The sequence below is a fragment of the Dryobates pubescens genome, chromosome 13 (assembly GCF_014839835.1).
Source record: "Dryobates pubescens isolate bDryPub1 chromosome 13, bDryPub1.pri, whole genome shotgun sequence".
Classification (NCBI taxonomy): domain Eukaryota; kingdom Metazoa; phylum Chordata; class Aves; order Piciformes; family Picidae; genus Dryobates; species Dryobates pubescens.
Window position 1 is genome coordinate 16,823,937 of NC_071624.1, and position 16,393 is coordinate 16,840,329.

The 16,393-nt window shown below is 48.9% G+C and overlaps 1 protein-coding gene across 3 annotated transcripts in view; it reads left to right on the forward strand.

Annotated features, from left to right (window-relative positions):
- TNIK (TRAF2 and NCK interacting kinase) overlaps window positions 1–16,393 on the forward strand; it is a 198,747-nt gene that overhangs the window by 144,884 nt on the left and 37,470 nt on the right. The window contains exons 13-17 of one of the 3 annotated variants that reach the window (XM_054166449.1): window positions 5,506–5,616; window positions 6,074–6,160; window positions 7,223–7,429; window positions 13,710–13,874; window positions 15,865–16,104. In XM_054166449.1, coding sequence (XP_054022424.1) covers window positions 5,506–5,616; window positions 6,074–6,160; window positions 7,223–7,429; window positions 13,710–13,874; window positions 15,865–16,104 — 810 coding nt within the window. The remainder of the gene's footprint in view (window positions 1–5,505; window positions 5,617–6,073; window positions 6,161–7,222; window positions 7,430–13,709; window positions 13,875–15,864; window positions 16,105–16,393) is intronic. The other 2 variants (XM_054166452.1, XM_054166451.1) reach the window with 2 other exon arrangements.

The following is a 16,393-nucleotide window of genomic DNA, read 5'->3' on the forward strand; positions in this document are numbered from 1 at the left end:
CAGATCTCTGTGCAGACCCCTTGGCAGCAATGAGCAGATGTAGTCAGGCAGGGCTTTACATAACTTCATTTTTCTGCCCAGTTGTGGATGTTTTTCCCTTTCTAGGTATAGAAGGAAGGGGCAGATCTTTACAGGGACCATACAAGGCAAATCTCAACATCTTAACTGTTTGCACGTGAGGTTTCATTCAGTGCCGTTACAGAGCTGGACGTTCAGGGGGATGAAAAATTGCTGCAGCTCTCTTCTATGTTAACAAGCAGCAGATCATCTCCTGGAAGCTTATATAAAGCAATGCAAAAAAAAAAAAATCCAGCAATTAATTATAGATAAATTTAGGTTAGCTGAAATGGTGGCTGGTAATTTCTTCACGTGTGCAGGTGTCACATAGCTTGTAGGAACATTTTCATTAAGATGACAGCCTCCTCACAGTACTGTGGGCACACAGGGCACTGCAGCAGGCCTGGCAGCAGTCCTGTACCTGTTTCCAGGAGGAGCTGCAGTACAGCAGCTCCTGCAGTACAGGTATGTGCTAAGCCTCAGGTCTCCCTCTTCTTTCTCTGGTTAGAAAGCACGTAGAACTCCTGGTTTCTGAAGCGTGAGCCTTTTCCTGCTTGGAGCATCCATTCACAGCGATCCCAGCTAAAAGCTCCTGTGATGGTTCATAGCATATCAGATCCCTGTTTGCCATGGTGGGAACTTCTGACCCAGTTTCTTTACCAGTGGGAAACACCTCTCCATGCTCCAGTGCTTGGTGTGTCAGGAAAGATGATGCTCCAGCCACAGTCACTCTTTCCCTGGTGGTTCAGATAAATGAGCCTGTCACAACAATGCAACCACCTAGAATATTTGTTTTCATTTGTCACTTGGAATTCCCCTTCTCTTTCTTTTCTGGCTCATGCTCATGTTTGGGAGCAGCAACTGAACTTTCCAGGAGCCTCTTCTTGCAAATGCTGGTGCCTCTCCAGGTTCACAGGGTGGCTGCAGCTCGCTGATCGCTCGGAGCCCTGAATGCGTCTGATCTAGCAAAGGGAGCTTGCTCCTTTGAAGTCCTTGTTTCATGCCAGGCCTCCAAGGGCCTTCTCACCAGAGGTTTTGCCTTCGTGTGTCTTCCCTCATCAATATTCAAAGCCTGTCATTTCTGGTGCAGCACAAATAAGATCCCGTCCTGGCTTACAAGCAGCTACATATAGCTTTACCTGCAGAGTTATATAAATGCAGTCCTAATTAATTGGCACTCTTGCCTTGCATGAATAATAGATCTGGGTAGTGTAAATACACAGTAGTTTCAGGCTTGGACAAACGTGGGAAGTGTGCATTCGCAGTGGGAGAGGGAGGGTAGAAAACAGGGAGGAAAGGAGGCAAATTTGTCTTTCTGTGAACACTTTTCACAGGCAGTTTTCTGCTGCATCTCCCCGAGTTCAAGCCCTAATTTAAACAGGGTCCCAACCACCCTGGCGCTGCTCGGCACTGGCGTGAGCAGGGGTGGAGGCGAGATGGGGCATTGCTGGAGGTTTCACCCACTGCAGTGCCAGGTCCTCTCCAGATGTTTGGCAGCTGTGCAAGAGCGGCCGTGCGAGGGAGGCAGCTGAGCTTGCTGGGAGGCTGGGGCAGCACCGTGGTGTTTAGCTGAAGGTGCTCATAATGCGACTGTGACAAATGACTTGCTTATAATGTGACCTGACAAAAACGCTGCTGAGCTGGGGGGAAGTGGTGTGCTGCTGGCCTCCATGAATGCATATATTGCATCCCACTCACAGCTTCAGCCCCACGAGCCTGGCTGTGGTGGAGTGCAGAGGTCCTTTAGATATGCAGAAGAGCATCAGGCCTGGCTCTGACAGCAAACTGTGCCTGGGCATCTCAGATCCCAGCTCCTGGGGTTAAGGAGGCTTTGCAGTGCGGAGGAGGCTGGTGGTTAGATGCTGACTTGCAGGAGAGAGGCTAGAAGTGGGGCAAGCTCTCCAGGGCCACCAAGCACATGGTACCCTGAGAGGATGGTGGTACACTGCTTCCTCCCTGGGAAAAACTCTTTTGCCTCTTTCCTTGGAGGGATTTGGCTTTGCTTGCCTGCCGGGCTGGAGATAAAGACCCATCAGGTGGGTTGTATTTAAGAAACAGCAGTGGCATTCAGGACCTTGCCTCCTGCCAGCCAAGCCCAGCCTACACAACCATTATGTGCTTTATTCAGCAGTATGCTATTTTAACTAAAATAAAGCATTAAAACCCACCCCAAAACCAGTGTTTTCCACACTGTGACTGGAAGCTCAGGGCAATGTGTATTCAAGCTGCTAGTCAAAAGATCCATGCTCCTGAGGGCAGGGGAGCAGTGTCCATCACAAAGTGACATCATCTAAGGAGGTTAGGGGGCACTGGCAAAGCCAAGAAATCCCATGTATTGCTGTCATAGAAGCATGGAAATGTTAGGGTTGGAAGGGACCTCAGGGATCATCTAGTTCCAACCCCCCTGCCACCTCACACTAGATCAGGTTGCTCACGGCCACATCCAGCTTGGCCTTAAAAACCTCCAGGGATGAGGCCTGGGCAGCCTGTTCCAGTGTCTCACCACCCTCATGGGGAAGAACTTCCTAACACCCAATCTGAATCTACCCATTTCTATTTTATTTTTTTCATTTCCCCCTAGTGCTATCATTACCTGACACTCTAAAACATCCCTCCCCAGCCTTCTTGTAGGTCCCCTTAAGATACTGGAAGGTCACAGTAAGGTCTTCTCTGGAGAGGTGACATCCTGGTGGCATGTCCTCTGCAGTTTCTAGCATGGAGTTCCGAGATCCACAGGCAGCTGAGTAACATATGGCTGACTCCAGCATGGGCAAGGCCGGTGACTGCAGCGGGTGTGGGACGTGCCAGAGTCTGGAACTGCCAGGTTATTGCAGGTTGGATGTGATTTTCCTTCCCTGAGGCGAGTGGAGCAGCGCTGATGAATGTGGCTATAGGTGGCACTAGAGCTGTGCTGCGGCTCCGGCATGAAGCCAGAGGAACTCATCCTTGTCCCTATGCAGGCTGGCTGTGGATGTCACCAGTGGGTGAGGAGGTTGCAACGGCTCCTCCCTGTACTGAGATGGGGAGGTGTCTTTAAATATGTGTTAGAATACCTATAGATCTGTCTGTAGATAGCTCTGTCTTTTTATGTGTCTGTCTATAAAGACAGATGTGGATGACTATCTCTACAGACATACAGGGAGAGATACATAGAATAGAGAATGGCTGTGGCAGAGTGCAGAGGTCCTTTAAATTCTGTTCTGTAGACTGTAGAACAGGTGTAGAATATAAATTTATTATCTGTCATACAATTGTGTTATCTATAATAGGTACCTCATAGAGTAGAAGAATTATTAGATAGAGATATTGGAGATCTATTATATAGATCTATGTAGTATCTATAACATCAATACAATAGCTCTAAGATTTCTATAACCTACTGTATTAGATGTGAATGTATATTAAAAGGTGAATCTATTGTATTAGATATCTTGTAGAGATCATAGAATCATAGAGTTGTTAGGGTTGGAAGGGACCTCAAGGATTATCTAGTTCCAACACCCCTGCCATGGGCAGGGTCCCCTCACACTAGATCAGGTAGATAGATAGCTATATAGATAGATCTATATAATTCTATAATATCAATACAATATCCCAATAGAGAACTGTAGCCTGCTGTATTAGGTATCTTATGTATTAAAGATCTAATTGTGTTAGAGCTAATTATCTCATGTATTAGGTACCTTGTAGAGAGAGATCGGTATAATTCTCTAGTATCAGTGTAATTTCTCTATAGATAGATATCGATGTATCTACAGAGATATATCTAGATATATCTAGACATAGATAGTCATAATAAATATCTGTAATAGATGTCTATTATAAATATATACAAGAGATGGATCTGTTTTGTTAGCTGTTACAGAGCTAGACCTGTATAGTATCTATAATATCTATGTAATACCTCTATAGATATCTAGAATCTATTAGGTATCTTCTAAATATATATTAAAGATTAGTCCGTTGCATTAGATATCTTCTAGAGATATCTATCCATATAATATTAATGCACTATCTCTATAGATATCAATAATCTACTTTTATTAGATCTGTTGTATACATTAGAGATGGATCTATTGTATTTATCTATTATAGAGATAGATCTGTGTAGTATCTACAGTATCTATGTAGTATCTCTGTAGACAGGTATCTGTAATAGGGATAGGCATCTCTATAGAAGCTATCTAGATAGATACTTATTTCTGGATAGCTGTCTCCTCTGCAGATAGATGCAGACGTCAAATCAATCCAGCCAGCCAGCCCAGGATCACTGCAGAGCAGCAGTTCCAAGTGGAAGCATCTTTGTCTCTGGCTGGCTTAGCCAGCTCTTCAGGCAGAGCCACGGCAGTCAGCTGCCAGCTTCAGCTCTCCCTGTGATTTAGGGAGAGCGTGTCATTGCCAGCTCCTCCAGTGCCTGCACATTGGCACTGGGGGGAAGAAGAAGGGAGAAAAAAGGCCAAGGTTTATGCTTCAGCAGGGTTAGTGCGGCACGCACCTTGCTGCGCCCAGCCATGCAGCACTGACTTCTGGCAGGCTGTGGAGCCCCAGAGCCAAGACTGGCTTTTGAGTGCCCTCTGCTGATGTGGCCCAGAGCAGCTTCTGGCTCTCCTGCTTCCATGGCAGAGGAAGGCAGCAGCTTGCTATGAGACACTGCTTACAGGGTGGGAGAGCAAGGGTGGTTTAGGTGGCTGGAGGAGTGATTAAAAACTGGGGCTGCAGGTGTCACCTGGGTGCCCAGGGCATGCTGGATGGCTCTCAGGAGACTTCTTAGGTGGTCATTACCCCTTGACTGCTGTCAATAAAGTTGCTACAGAATGAAGCAAGCAAGGGTATCACCCAGGAGGGAGGTAATAGAGGTGGCCTAAGGACTGCAAGAGAAGTCCCCCAGTTCTGCTTATTTTTGTGTTTCAAAAAGGGAAAACCTTTGGATTTGGAGTCTTCTGTATTCAATGCTGGTTTCAGCAAATGTTAAGAGGGATGCATTCCCCTCCTGGCAGGTTGTAGGACCCCCCAGCACCCTCCCTCATCCTTGTGGCTGCATTTGGGGCTGAGAAAGGAGTTCCTGTAAGTAATGGGCTCGTGCAGCTCCTGTGTGCTTGAGACCTCACCAGACAGACACGCTGGTCAGTGGGAACCAGTGCACTGCCCATGTGGCTCCATCTGTGAGAGGGAGAAGAAATGGGATTGTGTGCATGATCTGGCACTGGTTTGGAGGATGCTGCAGGCTTTCCATAGCTGTTGCTGGGTACTGGAGCTGGTGAGGATGAGGTGGGATCAAGAAGCCCCTCTGCCACCCTAAATGGACCTGCCTCCTGGCAGAGCATCTCCTTGAGTGGATGAGGATGTTGTGGGTCAGTGGTAAAGGTGGCTCCCCAAAAGTCATGCAGAGGACATTGAGCTCCTGGGGAAAGGACCGGGGGCGCTGAGCCGTGTCTTCTGTCCCCACAGCAACAGAGACGGGAGAAGGAGCTGCGGAAGCAGCAGGAGCGGGAGCAGCGGCGGCACTACGAGGAGCAGATGCGGCGGGAGGAGGAGCGGCGGCGTGCGGAGCATGAGCAGGTAACCTGGCAGGAGAGGGGTGAAGGCCTCTTCCTCTAATCAGAGATTCTCTCCCAGACAATTATTTTTTGCTACTTGAGAGCAAATTGCTTAATTGTTGGCGCTGCGTGTGCCACTTTGCTGCTGTTTATTTCCTTGTGGATCCACTTGCTGGCCCGCAGCTGTTGAGGACACTTGACACAGATTTTTCCCACCCACTTCTTCTCAGGGTGGGGTTTTGTGGTGTTCCCAGTTAATGTTGGCCATTTCTTGGTGGTTTGCACTCTGTACCCTTGCAGAGTGGTGGACACCCTGGGCTCTTTGGGCAGGGATGGAGGGTGCCTGGGCTGATTGACTGGTGCTGGCTCTCGGGTGGGGTGGATGTGGGTTCCCACCTCATTCTCCTTGCTCTTGGGAAATACTGGCTCTTTTACCTTCTCTCTCTTTTTCCTTTGATCCTTGCTGCCCATGCCTCCAGGAGTACATCAGGCGACAGTTAGAGGAGGAGCAGAGACAGTTAGAGATCCTGCAGCAGCAGTTGTTGCAGGAGCAAGCACTACTTCTGGTAAATGGGAAGCCCTGGCCACGCTTGCTGCTTTCTGCCTGTGTCGTGTCCGCATGTGCCCGCGTGCACCCATGTCCCCCAGGTGCCTCCTGCCACGCTGAGATGTGGGGGGCTCCCCTGTCACGGCCAGACCCAGAGCCTCCTGCCCTGCTCCGTGGCTCTAAGCGTGCCTCGGTTTCCCTGCAGCCGATCCAGACCGGGTGCCTCGTGGCGCAGGGCTCTCTGGTTGCATCCCTTCTGTGGCATCAGCATGCTCCTGCTTTTGAGAGAGGAGCAGCCTCTTTGGTGCTGTGTCATTCTGAGGGCTGTTTGCAGCATGGTGGGAGCGTGGTCGAGCTGCTGCGGGACCGCACCCAGCAAACCCACCCTGCTCTGTGGGGCTTCATGTTTCAAGTGAAGGCTTTAGTTTTCCTTTCCTCGCAGGAATGCTGTATGCTCCCTCATGTGCTGTTTGCATCTTTGATCCCCAGGGATTATTCTTTTTTGCTCTTGCTACTAATTTTGTTTAGGGAAAAGAAAAACCCCTCGCACAAGCCCTTGCCTATTAAAAGTCTCTTTCCAAATTATTTGCTCATTAAACCTCACAAAGCCATAGGGCTTCAGAAGGATCACACAGTTGGCTCTTCTGAGCTGCCCTTCCCACAACCAGTGAATTGGGTTTAGGGAGGACTTGTCTTCAGCCAACTTTTGTCTGACCTGATGATGTTTAGTACCTCATTGGATTGATCCTTTGTTTTTCCCATCCAAAAATATCTGGGCAGTCACTGGTAACTCCTATATGGACTTCAGGGGATCTGGCAGGGTGTGCCCTTCCCAGCAGCCAGGGCAGTTCACTGGCTGTGAAGTGTCAGCAGTGGGATCACAACTCTGCATTTGTTGGCTCTGTCCTCCCAGCTGTCTGTCTTCTGGGATGCTTTGCAGCTCCTTCAAAAGGAGCTCCTCCAGAAAACAGCCTTTCAAATACTCAGGGCCCCATTTTCCACCCAAGCAGCCCTGGAGTTTGCAGCCCTGCCTTTCCAGGCTGGCCAGGCACCCTTGTCACTGTGCTTTCTTCTGGGTTAGGAGTACAAGCGCAAGCAGCTGGAGGAGCAGCGGCAAGCGGAGAGGCTGCAGAGGCAGCTCCAGCAGGAGAGGGACTACCTGGTGTCCCTGCAGCAGCAGCAGCAGCAGCAGCAGCAGCGGCAGGACCAGAGGCCAGCAGAGAAGAAACCCCTCTACCATTACAAAGAAGGGATAAATGCCAGTGAGAAGCCAGCGTGGGCCAAGGAGGTAGGCAAGAGCAAGGAGCATGGTGGGGCTCATCTGCAGGGCTTGGCGTGTGGTTTGGTCCAAAATGCATTGGCAGATTGAGCTCTGCTGGGTCAGCCTCCAGCAGGTGCCATTAGCTGTGCTGGAAACACTCCCAGTTCAGTGCTGCGTGCATGTGTCTGCATCTATGTCTGTGCAAGCAGAGAGAGGGGAGGAAGGAGAATTTTCCATAAGGACAAACAAGGAGAAGGATGGATTCCTCCTGGAGGGCTTCACCCATAGCTGGGGACTTGAGGACATGCCAGGGGTTCCTTGATGCTCCTTCCTGGAATGTCCATAAGTCTGCTGGAGGTCAGGGCAAATAGGGAGGGCTGAGTTCTGCACATTGGCCACAACAACCCCATGCAGCACTACAGGCTGGGGTCAGAGTGGCTGGAAAGCAGCCAGGCAGAAAGGGACCTGGAGGTTGATAGTAGGCTAAACATGAGCCAGCAGTGTGCCCAGGTGGCCAAGAAGGTCAATGGTATCCTGACCTCTATCAGGAATGGTGTGGCCAGCAGGAGCAGAGAGGTCCTTCTGCCCTGTACTCAGCACTGGTTAGGCCACACCTTGAGTCCTGTGTCCAGTTCTGGGCCCCTCAGTTTAGGAAAGTTGTTGACTTGCTGGAACATGTCCAGAGAAGGGCAACAAAGCTGGGGAGGGGTCTGGAGCACAGCCCTGTGAGGAGAGGCTGAGGGAGCTGGGGTTGCTTAGCCTGCAGAAGAGGAGGCTCAGGGGAGACCTTCTTGCTGTCTACAACTACCTGAAGGGAGGTTGTAGCCAGGTGGGGGTTGGTCTCTTCTCCCAGGCAACGAGTACCAGAACAAGAGGACACAGTCTCAAGCTGCACCAGGGGAGGTTTAGGCTGGATGTTAGGAAGCAGTTCTTCACAGAAAGAGAGATTGCCCATTGGAATGGACTGCCCAGGGAGGTGGTGGAGTCACCATCACTGGAGGTGTTTAAGAAGAGACTGGATGGGGTGCTTGGTACCATGGTTCAGTTGATTAGATGGTGTTGGATGATAGGTTGGACTTGATGATCTGAAAGGTCTTTTCCAACCTGGTGGATTCTATTCTATTCTAATCCAGTTTCCCATAGTCAAACGGGGACCAGACAGGTTTTCCTCCTGTGCTCTGAGCTGTATCTCTTGGGGTTGCTTTTCTCTCATGATTTCTGGGAAGGCAAAGCCACACTGCCAGTTTTCTTTTTCTCTCCAGCAAAAAGGAGGAATTGTAACAATTGTGAGATCTCGAATATTAATTATTGTCTGGCTGAACAGTCTTGAAAAGATGAAGACATGCATTGTCTGCAGTGCAGTTTCAGGATTAGATGCAAACTCCTTCTCCTTAATCTCTTTGTGGTGGCTCCAGTAAGACTGCTGCCCACTGTTACTAATAATTTTTCTGAAGTTCTTTGTGTGGAGTTAGTTTGGGTTTTGTAACCCTACTCCTGGGCAGAAAGATCTTTCAATAACTTGCCTGTTCTTCCTACTAAGCAGGATCACTGCTCTGCTGCCAGATCTCTGGCACTCTTTAGTCCTGGCAGAGATGTGATGTACAGCACGTAGCTGTCTCCTGGTCTTTCCTCTCAACAGCCCTCAGCTGCATCCACAGTACCTGCAAGCATCAAAGGTTCAAGAAATAAAACCAGCTGTCCAATTAATGCTAAGCAACTAATTGGAACAGTTCTTAGCCATTCTGAACCATCACAGAAATCGACGAGGGTGTCAAAAACTCTTTTCCCCTCTTTACTTTCCCTTGATTTTCTCCCCCATTCCCTTCCCATTCAGTCTTCAGAGTCATTTGGTGATGATGTGCCAGATGACATATTTTCATGGACCTGCAGCATTGTTCTCCAGCCCTTCCAGTGGGTGTGCAGATGAGATGTTCCAGATGCGCTGAGCCGCCTCTGACAGGAGAGGCTTCCACCTGGGTGGTGCCTCTGCAGTTTCTTGTAGAACTGGGTCTCTCTTGCCCATCTGCAGAAACGCTGAGAGTAGGTAGCAAGCAGGAAAAGGGGAGTAAACTCTTCTCTTTCATTGCCTGGTTTTGACTAAATCTTTTAGAAAGTTGCTGAGGTACCTCTGGCACTGTCTTCAAAACTGTAACAAAAGGTACATGAAAAGGAGTCTTATGCTTTATCTGGGGTGAAAAGTGCTGGATTTGGCTTTCCATTTCAAACACAAAGGCCCGTGTCTTCTGTTCCGTGGAGGAGGTGTCTGGTTTTGATGCTGTCACTGGAAGCAGGGCATTGGGAACTGTACAAGGTGGATAAGAGCAGCAGAATGTGGCCTCATAGCCTTTGCTGAAAGCAGATGAGATCAGATGAGGTTTCCTGTTGCTGGGGAACATCTCCAGCTTCCACCAATAAGCTCTCCAAACCATTTATTCTTTACCTGTGTCACTCTAGTTTCTAATTAAATGCTCAAAGCAGCAACTGTGGCATCTTTCTGCTTTTGGGAGCAGTAGTTGATGTGTACTGCCTTGACACAACACCCTTGGGAACTTCCCCAAACTACTCTTGCCTCCGTGCCCTGTTTCAGGACTTTTAGCTGCTGGTGCCTTGCTGGCCTTGCAAATAGTCTCATGCTAATACTTAGACTGCTGTGGTTCTTGCTGTAGTTTAACGTCCATACCCAGCCTCTGCACGCTAATTTAACTGAAATACTGAGACTTGGTTTTCCTTGGGGAACAAAGACAAGTCTGGTGCTTAGCCTACATTTTCTGGAGGCTCTGCAGAGCTTCTTGGGGTACTTCCTGAGGATTTTGCATGGTGTCCCATACCATCCTTGGTTTTGCTCTTTGGTTTCAAGTCTTCTCTCTCATGAGCTCAATCACCACAGTTGAGTTCTCCCCATGCCGTGTCACACTCTGCTTTTCTCTCCTTTATGCACTCATTTTCCCATCTCACTTGTCTTCATATGGTGACTCCATGACCCTGTAGATGTGGGGTAAAGCATCAAGGTAAGCTTCTGGCGACTCATGTTGCAGTTATGTCCCTGTGTCTCCTTGTTAAGAAACTGGCCTGTTGGTGAACCTGAGTTAGGAACCAGGCTGTACTGCACCTTTCATAGCTTCTCCACAGCACAGTCAAGGATTTCTCTTTTATGCTAAACGAGACAGTCTGGTCACTGATAGAATCATAAGATGATTTGGGTTGGAAGGAGTCCTTGACTATCACCTAGTTCCAACCCCAATCTGCCCTGGGCAGGGACACTTTCTACTAGACCTGGCTGCTCAAAGCCCCATACAGCACACATGAATGCACATCCCCATCTGCTGTCCCTTCTAGTCATCTTCTTATGAGTGAAGAGTTATCCACTGGAAGTTAACTTGGGATATGACTTCAGTGCTGTCCCAGACCTGCCCTGTTTACCCAGGCACATATCTTCTTAAAATCAAAGGCCAGCTGGGCCCTTTTGGACATCGTGTTGGAACCCTCTGGTGATCTAGACAGGGACATGACATTAGGACTCTTAAGCAGCACTACTGTAATTGGCAGCTCTTGCTGTTACTCCTCTGTTTCCTAAACAAAGTGAGGCTGATAGCCAGGTCTAACTTATCAGAGACAAAGAAGCTTGGGCAGCTGAAGGATGAGCTTGGGCAGGTATATGCCATAGATGACCATGCATAAAGGAGGGGATAGGTTTAACCAGACGTTATCTGTGTGGTGGCCAAGCCCTGCGGTGCTTTCCCGCATCTTGGAGCTTCCTGAGGGCTCAGAGCTGGGTTGTGCATCATGAGTCGTGCTGCTCTCTGCAGCAACCAACGTGCACATCAGCTCCTCCTTCATACCCTGTGGCTTTTATCCTTCTCTGGCTTTGAAGTGATGTATTAAAACATTAGCAGCCTTCCACTGGGACATGCACAGAAGCTGCTAAGGATGTTTTCCATTTGAGAGGAATCTTGAGTTCAGTTGGAGGTGGCTTGAACTGGAGCAATGATGAGTTCCTGCAGGGTTTTGCTGCTTCTTCCCTCTTCTGCTTGTGTTTGGAGTCAACAAAGCTCCACAAAATACAGTTGGAGAGTCCCAAGAGCATCCCTCTGCTGTGCTGGGGCAACAGAGTGCTAGTGAGGAGACTCTGGCAGTGGGAAACCAAGAGACTTTTCCCTTCCCAGGACAGATATCCTGATTTGATCACACTCCTGCCTTCTCCTCCACACAAGCTTTGAAGTCCTCCATAATTAGCTGCACATTAGGGCTTGGCAGTGTGCCGGAGAGCGCCAGCAAACAGCCAGAGGGCTTGGCAGTGGGACTGTCTCTGCCTGCCGGCGTTCGTGCCAAGCCTTGGCTGATAAGGAGATGTGCTGGACCTGGCCTGTGACCCAGTGTTTGTTCTGCCTTGTCCAGAGGGAGTTCTCCTCCCTGCCCCGCTCTTCTTTCCACTCATGCGTCCACTTCCAAGGGCATCACTGAACTGAGTTCATTGTGGCCTCTGCTAGCTCAAGGGCAGCACCTGCGGAAGCTGTGATGACCTCTTAGGACACAGCAGTGGCCTGGGTGATCCTTCATGAGCTGGAAAGGGAAGAGTCCAGAACACAAATCTCCTACCTCTTGACTCCTGCTGAGGAATCTAAAAGAGGAAAAGATTTAATTTTTATTAGTACCATGGCTCTTCTGTTTCCTGAGTAGTTATTTACCTAAAGGCGAGCCGTGCTTCGTTCCAAGCAAAGCCGCTTCAAAGATTGCCTTTGAACATGACGTTGTAGGTGGTGGCATCAAGCCATGCTAAGGGCATTTAAGACATGAAGGGGACGTAAATGAAAAGCTACGTCAGATCTGGAGGTATCTGAAAATTCTGCATAGCATATGCTGCATGAATATCAATGCACACAGGCTGACTGCAGGAGCACCCAGGCTGCACCGATGGCTGGCTTAGCTGAAACCACTCTGTTGCCATCGAGGGGAGCTGAAAGCAGTGGGCTCTGGGTTTATTTCTCTATCAGTAAGAGAGGTTTGTTTTTTTAACGCCACCATACATGACAAGGTGCCAGACTCACTAAATCTAGATCAAAGCCAGCCATTTTCTGGCTGCCATGTTTATTCCTTTATTCAGATCAAACAAAAGCACTCCTCGTGGTGGTGTTTATAGTAGTGAAGGAAAAAGGGGCTTCAAAATACATTTGAAAAGAAGCAACAGCTTCTCAGGAGTCATCTTCTAGAAACACCTCTCTGAGGCACGTGGCCTTTCCTTTCATTTCTCTGTTTCATATTTAGCAATGACTTGTGTTCATAAATACAGCTAGTCCTTTTGATGTCTTTAAACTGCATTTATTGCACAGTCTGCTGGGTACCTTGGGTTCCATGATCACAGATTGGTGGGGGTTGGAAGGGACTGCTGGAGATCGTCTAGCCTGATCCCTCTGCTAATAGCAGGTTTGCCTAGAACAGGGGTGATACAGACATGATCATACAATATATATGATTTAACTAAAGACAAAGAGCTTTCAAGGTATATACTTGGGGAACTGTGGCTGGAAAGCTGTCTGGCAGAAAGGCACCTGAGGGTTCTAATAGACAAGAGGCCGAATATGAGCCAGTGGTGTGCCCAGCTGGCCAAGAAAGCCAGTGACATCCTGGTTTGTATTAGAAATACTGTGTCCAGCAGGAGTAGGGAGGTGATTGTACAGTGCCCTGTAATTGGCACTGGTGAGGCCACAGCTTGAGTATTGTGTCCAGTTCTGGGCATCTCAGTACAGAGAGATGTGGAGATGCTGGAGCAAATGCAGAGGAGGGCAATGAAGCTGGGGAAGGGCCTGGAGAATAAATGTTATGAAGAGCGACTGAAGGAGCTGGGGTTGGTTAGTTTGAAGAAGAGGAGGCTGAGGGGAGACCTCATTGCTGTCTACAACTACCTGAAAGGATGTTGTGGAGAGGTTGGTGCTGGTCTCTTCTTGCAGGGAATTAGTGATAGGACAAGAGGGAATGGCCTCAAACTGCAGCAAGGTAGGTTTAGACTGGTCATTAGGAAAAAATGTTTCCCAGAAAGAGTGGTCAGGCATTGGAATGTGCATCCTGGGTGGAGTCACCACCCCTGGATGTGTTTAAAGGTGGTTTGGATGTGGTGCTTAGGGACATGGCTAAGGGATGAACCTTGCAGAGTAGGGTCAATGGTTGGACTTGACAATCAAGGGGGTCTTTTCCAACCTGAATGATTCTGTGATCACTCTGTGATAGACAGATGCATACATGTGTGCCTACTGAGGGTTTTTAATTGGCAATAGCCTTTTCTGGGGTGTTCACCCTCTCTGTCTCACCACAGGTGGAGGAGCGCTCCCGGCTCAACCGTCAGAGCTCGCCAGCCATGCCCCATAAGGTGGCCAACAGGATTTCTGACCCCAACCTGCCTCCTCGCTCGGAGTCCTTCAGCATCAGCGGCGTGCAGCCGGCACGGACTCCACCCCTGCTCCGGCCTGTGGACCCACAGGTAATGGTGCTGCCCCGGCAGGCTCACCTGCAGAGCCAGGATGCTGGGGGTGCTGGTAAGGTTACAAGACAAAGAGCGGATTCAAGGGAAGTAGTGTCTTGCTCTCTGCTGTCTCAGTCTTGAGTGTATTTGTGAGTAAGAGCAGCATCTACATTCATGAGCGTATTCTTCTTGTCACTTCCATGTGTTAGAAACATCACGCTGGTTTATACCTTCCTTTGAAGCATCACATACTAGTTACTGCCAGAAACAAGCTGGAGGACCAAGAGGAGCCACTGGGCTGCTCCAGTTGCTCTGTTTGTCTTGGGATCTGGTTAATCTAAAGGACTAAACAGCGCCTGGTACAAAAGACCCGGGATGCTTTGATGCTGAGGATCATCAGAAAGAGGGTTTGCTTTCTTTGCTGCTTCAATTCAAGGTTTTGTTTTGGTTTTCCATTGAGTTGACATCAGTCACAAACACATCTGGAGAGGGCATAGATCACCATGACCGTCACAGAGGAGGGGTATCGTTATTTTAAAGCTCCTCCCAGCCACGAGGTCTGTAAGTACTCTACCACCCACCAAAAGCTGTAGGAGTGTCAGTGCTGGTTCTGGTCCAGACCCTGGAATTGCTCCTGCAAGTCTGCAGACACTACCAGGGATTTCAGAGGGAAGTCCAAAGCCTTTGCTTTGAGTCCAGCTTGGGCTTTCTGGGGGAAAAGCTGCCAGCTATGTGCCATCCACATGTGGTGCACGCACCTGTAGGACAGCAGCACAATGCCATCTTGAAATAAAATACAGGCAGGAAAGCCCTTGCACATAAAGCTCTTTTTTGCCCAAAGTACTCGGCCTGTAAATGTTAGGAAGTGGGTAAAACCCTGCTTCACTGTAATCTGCTTGAGCAAATACTTCTCAGTGACCTTTTTGGTGACCTATATTATCAACAGCTACAAAGAAAGACTTTTGTTTGGCAACAGAATACTAAGGAAAAAGTAGCTTGAAACCCAGAGACTGGTGTAAATGTGTGCATGGGAGCACATACACATGGGATACGTGCCCATGGATGTAGAAACATCAAGTCAAAGTTGCTGCCCTGTGGTATCATAGAGTCATAGAATGTTAGGGGCTGGAAAGGACCTCCAGAGATCATCCAGTCCATCCCCCTTGCTGAAGCAGGATCCCGTAAGGCAGGTCACACAGGAATGCATCCAGGCAGGTTTTGAAAGTCTCCAGAGAAAGAGACTTTATCAATGCAGTGGAGCTCACAGGGTCCTGGGAAGAAGCTCTGATGTCACCAGCTGTAACTCTGTGTAATTCCCCAGACAGATGTCAGTGTTCCTTCCACTCATAACCTTTAGGTCTATAGGGCTGATCAGCGAGATTGGGACTACCTAGACCTATAGAAACTCATGCCTCAAGATAATTTTTTTTTAAGCCATCTATGCCTCAGAATTCCTGACAATTTTATTCTCATTTTTTATCGTTTCCTTCTCTTTTTTTTTTCCTTACTTTTTCATTTTTAACAGGGAAAGTCCATGCCAAAGCTCATTATTAGCACAACCTGAGGAGCTGCGAGTTCAGCAGGCAGAGCGCGGGGTGGGCAGAGAGCTGGCAGGAGGGAGCAGCCTGTCCCTGCCCAAGCCTAGGGTGATATCCCCAGCGTGGTGCAAGGCTGTGGGTACGAGCTGGAGCACCCTGGGCATGCAGGAGCAGCCAGGACTGGGGCAGGACGTTGCCTGAGTTTAAAAGGCTGAGCTGTGTGAGCATGATTTTTAATAGATCTTGCATTGAAGTGATGAAAGTCAGAGGTTCCTGAAACCAAGGCAGTGCTGATCTCAAACTGAGGGGGCTTTTTAGTTGCATCCAAAGTGCTAATCACTACTTTTTAGTTTTTTAACCAAAAAAAAAAAAAACAAACAAAAAAAAACAAATCAAATTTTAAAATATCTTTTTGATATTTTTTTTTTTCCCATTTTGTACTGATAGTTCTGTTTTGACTTGGTGCTTAGATTCCACATCTGGTCACTGTGAAATCCCAAGGAAGCTCCTTGTCTGGGTCTCAGTCACTGCATGAACAGCCTGCAAAGGGACTGGCTGGGTTTCAGGAGGCTCTGACGGTGACCTCTCACCGCACTGAGATGCCAAGGCAGAACTCGGACCCCACCTCAGAAAACCCTCCTCTGCCCCCTCGCATTGAAAAGTTTGACCGAAGTTCTTGGTTACGGCAGGAGGAAGACATTCCACCAAAGGTAACACTATCGCTCCTCACTTTCAGCACTCAAAGAGGCAATCTCTCAGCTGAGTCCCCGCTGCTCTGCTCAGCACCTCCAGCGGCGCACAGCGGGCAGGAGCTCGCCCTTGTGGCTCCGTGGCAGGTACCGACCTGCCCGGGGGGCGCTGCGTTTCCTGAGGCAGGCTTTGCACAAGATGCTGGGGAGCCAGCTCCACTTTTTGCTGCAAAATAGCGTTGCCCTCCAGCACAGAAGGTTCTCGAGCTCGGGCAGAGGCCAAAATAAATGGATATCTCCTTTCCCTAGG